Here is a 7,623-nt window from a genome sequence, read left to right on the forward strand (position 1 = left end):
TCAGAAATAGTGCCACATTTAAGGTTACAAATCATTTTATTAAGAACTCATCCTTAGATGCCAACCAAGAATTCACCTTATTGAAAAAGTAAACAGTAAGGTTTTGAATATGCACATCGACAAATCCTTCCTCCAGACATAAAAAAAATAAAAGCAGGTGAACATTTCTGAGCTCCAGCCTGCAGAGACCCTAAACTAAAAACCAGAGAGCTTCTTTATAGAAAGACCTTCAACGCCGAACCTCGACAGGTAAACCCTGGACAAACCCCACTCAATGGAGTGCACCTCAAGAGTCAAAAACAAACATCCAGAACATCTTTACAGCCTGATGAGATGTAAAAGTTAGTCGTTAGAGGAGAAAGATAAGCACAGCTAAAAAAAAAAAGGGCGGGGACAGGAGAAGGCTGGAGGAAAAATGCATTCAATTTCAGACTGTTGAGGCACTCTTGGTTGAGTGGAGCTTCAGCGGCACTGTAAACTACTTCACTACACATTCACTTCATGAATTATCATCGTCCAAACGACAGAGGATACAGGAGCAACCTTAAAAACTACACTCAGTCATTGTAACATAAAGCACTGTAACAGTTTTATATGGCAGATGCTTCTCCTGACAACCAGAAGCTCTTTAGACTAGATGGAAATGACTTCTGGAGAAGTGAATTGGTCAGAAGAAACTCTGTTCCTTAGTTCTATGAAAGAGGGGACAACGTTCACAGTGGATAAACACTTAATCATCCAAGTACAATAAATATTCTGGCCTAGCTGCTTGCGATTGCTTTGGTGCCAGACATGAAGATAAACAGCTCAAGGGGGTGACGGGGGCAGCGTTAGTAACAGACATGATATCAGTTTTCTTTCATAGTAAGTTAGCAGAAAATGTTGCTATGTTTGGGTTAAGGTATTCCCTCTTCTCTTATTTGGTGGAACAACACACAGTTAGATGGGAGCCATCATTTGTTACAAGGGGACGTGGCTGAACAGGTACGACACAGACTCGCCGTTGTGAGTTCTACGGATGGACTCTGCGAGAATCATGGAGATGTCAATAACCTGGAGGGAGAGAGGAGAAGAGCTTGTGAATATAGCTGGACTGGATGATTTGTATAATGGCAAAAAAGTAATTTATGAACTAAAAGTTACAATTTCAAAATATCATTGCTCAAACAGAGGAGTTGCGCCTCTGAATAATATTACTTTAAATACGGCTACATTTTATATCATTATTTTTCGTTACATCCTTTTGGCTCAGGATATTGCTTCTTTTTCAGATTCAAAATGCAACCTTTACTCAAACCCTGGTACATGCTGTATTCTGACCTGTATTTTGGGACAATGCTTCATCTTCTCTTCCTGAGGGATTGTATTGGTGACCACCACAGCTTCAAAGCATGCATTGTTGATGCGTGAGATAGCTGGGCCGGAGAAGATGCCATGGGTTAGGATGGCATACACCTTGGTGGCACCAGCCGAAATCAGCCTAAGGGATAGAAACAGCATAATGAATGACAAAACTTCACATGACATGGATATATTCTGAATAGAGGTCTCTGAATTGAATCCAGTCATGATCTGTTTCCAAGTTAGTTTGACATCAGGACAGAATCGCAGCATCCCAATGCCGGTCTTCAAGACTATTTGTATGGGGCTTACTTGTCAGCAGCGTGACAGATGGTGCCACACGTGTCGGCCATGTCATCTACTAGAATGGCGACCCGATCTGTCACGTCTCCAACGAGAACCATGCGGTCCACCTCATTTGCCTTTTTCCTCTCCTTGTGAATAAGGGCAAAATCCACATTCAGTCTGTCTGCTATTGAGGTGACCCTGCAGAAGGAAAGAATAATGTCCAAAGTGTAAGTGCCAAAGTGTATAACGCAGTCAATTCAGAGCCTTGTCAGTGATAAGCAAAGCATACAAAAGATTAATCTAAAAAACATTTCAGAGGAGATGCTCAAGGGTACAACGACTACCTCTTGGCTCCTCCGGCATCAGGTGACACAATAGTACAGTTTTTCCATTCAGGGATGTTCTCCTTGATCCATTTCAGCACGGCTGGCTCTGCATACAAGTTATCCACAGGAATATCAAAGAACCCCTGTAAAAAGACAAGAGAGGTACATGAGCTGGGTTCACAGGAGCTGAACATGTGCTGGAAGGACCGACAAAAGGCTCATATCTCCCTTTGATCTCTGTTGACATCTATGTGAAGTCAAGACTGTGAAAGTCGCATTTCTATTGTAGGTCCTTTGAAGCCATATCACAGATTAATGGCAGGATACTCATGCTACTGCTGTTTAGGTCTTGCTTTTGTGCTGCTCACCTGTATCTGTGAGGCATGCAAATCCATAGTGATGATATGGTCAGCGCCTGACACCGACAGCATGTTGGCAACCAGCTTGGCAGAGATAGGAGCACGGCTCTGCAACACAAATAGATCTACTCAGCCATATGAAATAACCAAACAGGCAAGCATGGCTCGCTTCTAAAAATAAAAAATTCCACTGATTTAAAAATAGTTTGACCATTGATAGGTAATATGCAAATATCACCAGGATGTACATAAGATGGCTGAACAGACATTCCTCATCATTTGGATCAGTAACCTAAGTTCAAAATAAATGTTTGGCCCAACTGCAATTTTGCCTATAAAATAGAAGGAATAAAACCTAGATTGCAATATAATACAAAACAGGTATGATAAAATCATTTTTTTTCTTGCATCATAGTAATTCTTAACAGATTAGATGTTATAGTAAAAACAATCCCATATATGCAAATATCATTCAAATGTTGAAATATAACAGACAATGAGCAGGATAGATACAGGAAAACAACAAAAAGCGATGGAGTTGATTCAGCAAAGCATAGGGAAAACGAGAAAAGGAAAACAAACCAATACAAAAAGGGAATACGGCTTGTCAAGCAGTTACTGATGGACAGTGCTGCAGGCTTCTCGTCATGATGCTGGATGGCAAATGGCATGACTGAAGTAATTAGACAGATATCCCTCACCCCCACCTTGTCCTTCTTGTCTTGCCGGGCATACGGAAAGCAGGGGATGACAGCTGTGACCCTGGAGGCAGAGGCGATCTTGCAGGCGTTGATCATGATCAGCAGCTCCATCAAATTGTCATTGATCTCCCCACAGCCACTCTGCACTATATAGACATCTTCCCCACGGACGCTCTCCCCTATTTCCACACTGCCAGGAGAGAGGTGACAAAACAAAAAGCAGTAAGTGCGAAGGAGTTAACACACCATGTCAAGCAGGAGATAAATGAAACAGTAAACACTGGCTTTTTTTTTTCTTAATAGAGGTTAACTTCGTGGAGTTGAGCTGCATATATGAGCCAAATATTATCATTGTGATAGGACATTATTATTTCAGTTTTGAGGCCAGTAAGATGGCTTTGTGGCCCAGAAGAACCACCAGACAGCTTGTGAGTTAGCATGAGTTCCTAGCCATGCGTGGTGGACTACAAGTTCCTAACAACACTGCGCGGCAATTTCACCATGACACCACGTTTCTATTTAATAACGTTAAATGTCGCTGGGCTACGACATTTGCGTATCAGGTGTACATCTGGTTCTAGGCTTGTTTTTAAAAGCTACAACAACTCACCATGTTTCTTGGTTGCTAAATTTCTTGGTAACAACCTTCCCCAGCTCCAGACCCAGGCGGTCTGCTATTTTCTGAGATAGGTCCGGATGTGAGCTACCGCTAAATATTTTGATGTTTGGCATTTTGATGCAGTCCTGAGCGTCGTTCTGTCCGAGCGGGAAGTGGCAGCGGGCGGCTCTCGAGCCGATGGGTCCAAGACAACAACTGGAAAATATGGCAACAGCTGATAAGCAACTCGTACCGTCCCTAGCTATCCACCATTATGTCCCAAACATCACGCGTGTAGCTCTTCCTCTCGGGGCGGCGCGCACGCTTTCACAGACGTTTTGGCGCGATGACGTCATTCAGGGGCGCGGGCGCGTGTTGTCTCGTTTGCCACATGCTTACAGGTGAGATACTAGTAGTCTACTTACATTTAAATTGTTTGCTACTTTGTATTTCCACCCCACTACAATTCAGAGGTAAATAGTGTCATCCACTATATTTGACAAGTACATTTGCATTGAGATATACTGTTTTTGAAACAATACATCATTAATTGGTTAAGTGTAATAAAGTGTTTTCTTCACGACGTGTGGTATGGTGCAAAAAATACAATTCATACTGCTATCTTCGAATATCATAGCCCATTTTTTAAAGATCAATCCCGAGAGCCCCTGTTCAATTTGTTCACTTAAAACAGACCAAAAACATTACGTTTATCTTAAATAATTGACAAAAACAAATTGCAACAGTGCAGAATCGATGGATTTATTTCGGCCAGGGTCTTATTTTGAAAGTCCCTGACCGGATGTCGTAGGAAGGCTTCTTCTCATGTCTCGTGCTGCTGTTCGGATTATCAAAATGTCTCACATCAGTTTTGATAAATCACCACGAGTATCAAAGGTCTGGTTCACTGTGAAACGGCTGGACAATAAAGGTTTGTCGCCTTCTGTTTTTGTTTTTACTTTGCGATCAGCGATATATTATTTGTTGAGCTAAATATGAACTCTGTGTGCGTCTGTGTCCATGGCAACCAGCCTCCTTAACCCATTGAAGACTACATTTGGGCTCATGGAAATGATATGCATCCAGGATCTAGGCAGCATACTAATTCATCCTTTCGAAAGTTGTTTTCTTTAACTTCTGCAAATGTCAGTTGTTTTAAAACCTACTTCTATAAATGGTCAAAGTGGAAAACAACAACAGCAGCTGTATCTGAGCTGTATCTATCTTGAGTGATTGACTGCGGCCCATATCTCTGATTTAGTTATTCAAAGAGTGAATACAAATCCTATATCCTGTGAATATGGGAGTAATGTTAAACTAAACTAAATGATTCCGGGTATTTGTGTGTGTTTGTGGTTGCAATAGTGCTCTTTTGGTTAACACATCATTTAAATATGCTTATAAAGTAAATAAAAAAACATTAGAGGTTTTAAGGGTCAATATCACACTTGTGTACGTTGCACTGGATCGTGATCGGCTTACAATAGTTGTTATTTCAAGACATCTTGTTTGTATGTTTATACATAACCAAAATATATAAGTGGGCATAGATAAACAGCTTATCACTAAACTATACAGAATTAGAAAACATATTCTTCATTAATAAAGCCTTTGGAGAGAGAGACAGTATCTAATGTTGTATCTGTTGCAGATGACAGAGTGGTGGCTCTTCGAGAAGTGTCCATTCCTCCAGCAGCTGAGGTCCCCACGGTCATACAGGTGTGCATTTAATCACACCTGCAAATATGTTCTTGCTCACCTATCAGATATATATAAATATTACAATATTACTAGAGATAATTTATGAAAATACCTAAATAACTGAAATGCTCTGGTGGTTTAATTTTTGGATGTTGTATACTTTGATAATACACTTTTGATATTTTTCTTTCTTTCAGATTCTCACCACTACCTTTAGGCTGAATTCTTCTGATGTCATATTCAAGGTAAAACAACTATGTTGTCCTCATGTGAGAGATTTTTTTGTCTGAATGATATTTATATGTCTGCATGATATTGTTGAAAAGAAAAAAAAGTAGTGATGCCATAAGGACAAACCGTGGGAGAGCCAACGGCCTCCAGCACATTTTGCCACAATGACAAACTAATGCAAATACAGACACACAAGGTGAAAACTAAATTGAATACTGAAAAATACTGATTTGAAAACAAGGATTTGGTTGTTGCTGAAATGGTTGAAAGATTAATTTAACTTTGCTATGGTTGCAGATAAGGAATCATGGTGGCTGTCTGATCCCTCTGAACAGCTCGATCCCTGCTAACAGCAAGCATGTGTAAGGAGTCTTTGACTGTAGTCGGTCTTTTCATTGCAAGCACTTATTGATATCATCTGGTGACATGTGTTTTTTTTCTACTACAGGCCTTATGTGCTTGAAGTATCCAAGATCTTTCAGCATGGTAAGAGTGGAGTCACGTTTTGTTCCCTTTGATAATGTTTTCTTAAGCTGTGGATCCAGATCTGGACAGGTTGTGATGTGTCTGTTCCCAGTGCGTCCGGCACCCAGAACCATTGCCATGACCGTGATGAACAAGAGCATGAAGACCAGGCTACAAACTATTGACAGGAGGGTAAGACAGACACAGTCATATTACTATAACTGAGGTTTGGTTATCGCAGAGAATTCATGGTTTAATCAGCAGGGCTGCTCTAACATAAAATTGCTTTTTTGTGTTTCCTTTGAAATAGCCTTCATTTTGTTTTATGTGTCAATGAGGAGATTATTAAGTGCAGGAAAACACAGCTGAGAACTATACTAAAATACATAGTGTTTGGTAAAGTCTGTTTACCTGTTTTACTGTAAATATATTATGTGGGAATTGACTGTTTCTTCATGCAATTTAAATTTTGTCTGAATTTTAAAGCATAACATGAATTAAGTTTCATTGTAGATTCAGAGACTGGAGGAGCTTCTGCCTGAGATCCAACTCAGATGCGACGAAAAACTAAGCCAGGTATTTTCCTCTGGTTTTAGCAGGGAACACAATGTTAACCATAACACGGCCATGCCTATGAGCGTAACCCTGACCATTTATTCATGAACAATTATTTGATAATATTGTGAAAATATGGCAATATAACAGGGATAGTTTGTTTTACGGTTATACTGTTAAGAGTTATCCCTACATCCACGTGACCATGGCCTCTGTCTTTCCTCAGGAGATTGAATGTCTCAACCAGAAGTTGAGGTTTCTTCATAAGAGAATGCAGGCAAGTCATTCTGATCAAACAAAAATAAATACTTCATCTTATTGCCATTTTTCATTTAGCTGCAAACATCTCAGAAACATACACAAAGGTTTCAATATATCCTTTAAGTCTCTCCGTTCTTTTTGCATACGATGTGTTTCTTACTGCACATTTTTCTGTTTTGTGTTTGCACACACTTTCCTGTTTTGTTGCAGGTTGCAGATTCTCGCAGCTGGAAGGGGGTGCTGAGCAGAGCCCCTCTGTGGTAAACAAAAACCTACATTTCTGTCTGTAATAGAAGAGAAAAAACCTTCTTCACTGCAGATGTTATCATGTCCCCACACGAAGATGGTGGAGGACCTTGATTTCTACCATTTATTTTCATAAAATGTGTTCAATGGTGTGGTTTTTAATACAATCTCATTGTTATTTATGGTCTGAAAAACAGTTACCTTTCATACACATTTTTCTGCCTGCAAATATGTTGTGTCATTATAGTATATTTTTGTGACTTGCCTTACTTGGATTAACTATGGAAGCCAAGCTATGGTTTGAGAAAAAAATTACCTTATGTTGTGTGTACCATGAAATAAAGGAGAAAAAGTGAGATTGACTTTTCTTCGTCTTCCTGTAATGTCCTGTTGTATGCTTACTCTTTTGGAACAGGAAAATATACATTCCAAAACTACACGTGTATTTGCAATAGCCTTTCTCCCTGTAAAGAGGTCAAAACTTGAGATGCTGAAAATCTAAAAGCCTCCATGTTTCATGCTCTGTTTTTGTTACATGTTCCCATACCACC

The 7,623-nt window shown here is 39.9% G+C and overlaps 2 protein-coding genes across 5 annotated transcripts; one reads left to right on the forward strand and one right to left on the reverse strand.

Annotated features, from left to right (window-relative positions):
* Positions 1-17: 17 nt before the first annotated feature.
* Positions 18-3,759, reverse strand: prps1b (phosphoribosyl pyrophosphate synthetase 1B). 2 transcript variants are annotated; one of them, XM_079667681.1, is made up of 7 exons: positions 3,626-3,759; positions 3,022-3,205; positions 2,324-2,422; positions 1,974-2,098; positions 1,654-1,827; positions 1,321-1,480; positions 18-1,053 (listed from the first exon to the last, which is right to left on the reverse strand). In XM_079667681.1, exons 1-7 carry the CDS (start codon positions 3,745-3,747, stop codon positions 961-963), a joined length of 957 nt encoding a protein of 318 aa, XP_079523807.1. In that variant the 5' UTR covers positions 3,748-3,759; the 3' UTR covers positions 18-960. The 2 variants fall into 2 exon arrangements, with proteins under 2 accessions (XP_079523807.1, XP_079523806.1); XM_079667680.1 differs by having other exon boundaries at positions 3,016-3,205.
* Positions 3,760-3,880: 121 nt separating this feature from the next.
* LOC307030999 (uncharacterized protein) lies at positions 3,881-7,428 on the forward strand. Of its 3 annotated transcripts, none has more exons than XM_079667684.1 (9): positions 3,881-4,014; positions 5,265-5,332; positions 5,512-5,559; positions 5,843-5,907; positions 5,994-6,031; positions 6,123-6,202; positions 6,524-6,586; positions 6,792-6,842; positions 7,037-7,428. In XM_079667684.1, the coding sequence occupies exons 1-9, from the start codon at positions 3,960-3,962 to the stop codon at positions 7,088-7,090; spliced, it is 522 nt and encodes a 173-aa protein (XP_079523810.1). In that variant the 5' UTR covers positions 3,881-3,959; the 3' UTR covers positions 7,091-7,428. The 3 variants fall into 3 exon arrangements, 2 of the variants coding, with proteins under 2 accessions (XP_079523810.1, XP_079523809.1); XR_013805846.1 differs by lacking the exon at positions 3,881-4,014 and adding an exon at positions 4,399-4,544 and having other exon boundaries at positions 6,513-6,586; XM_079667683.1 differs by lacking the exon at positions 3,881-4,014 and adding an exon at positions 4,399-4,544.
* The last annotated feature ends 195 nt before the right edge of the window (positions 7,429-7,623 follow it).

Source organism: Notothenia rossii, assembly GCF_949606895.1.
Source record: "Notothenia rossii genome assembly, chromosome: 3".
Lineage (NCBI taxonomy): Eukaryota > Metazoa > Chordata > Actinopteri > Perciformes > Nototheniidae > Notothenia > Notothenia rossii.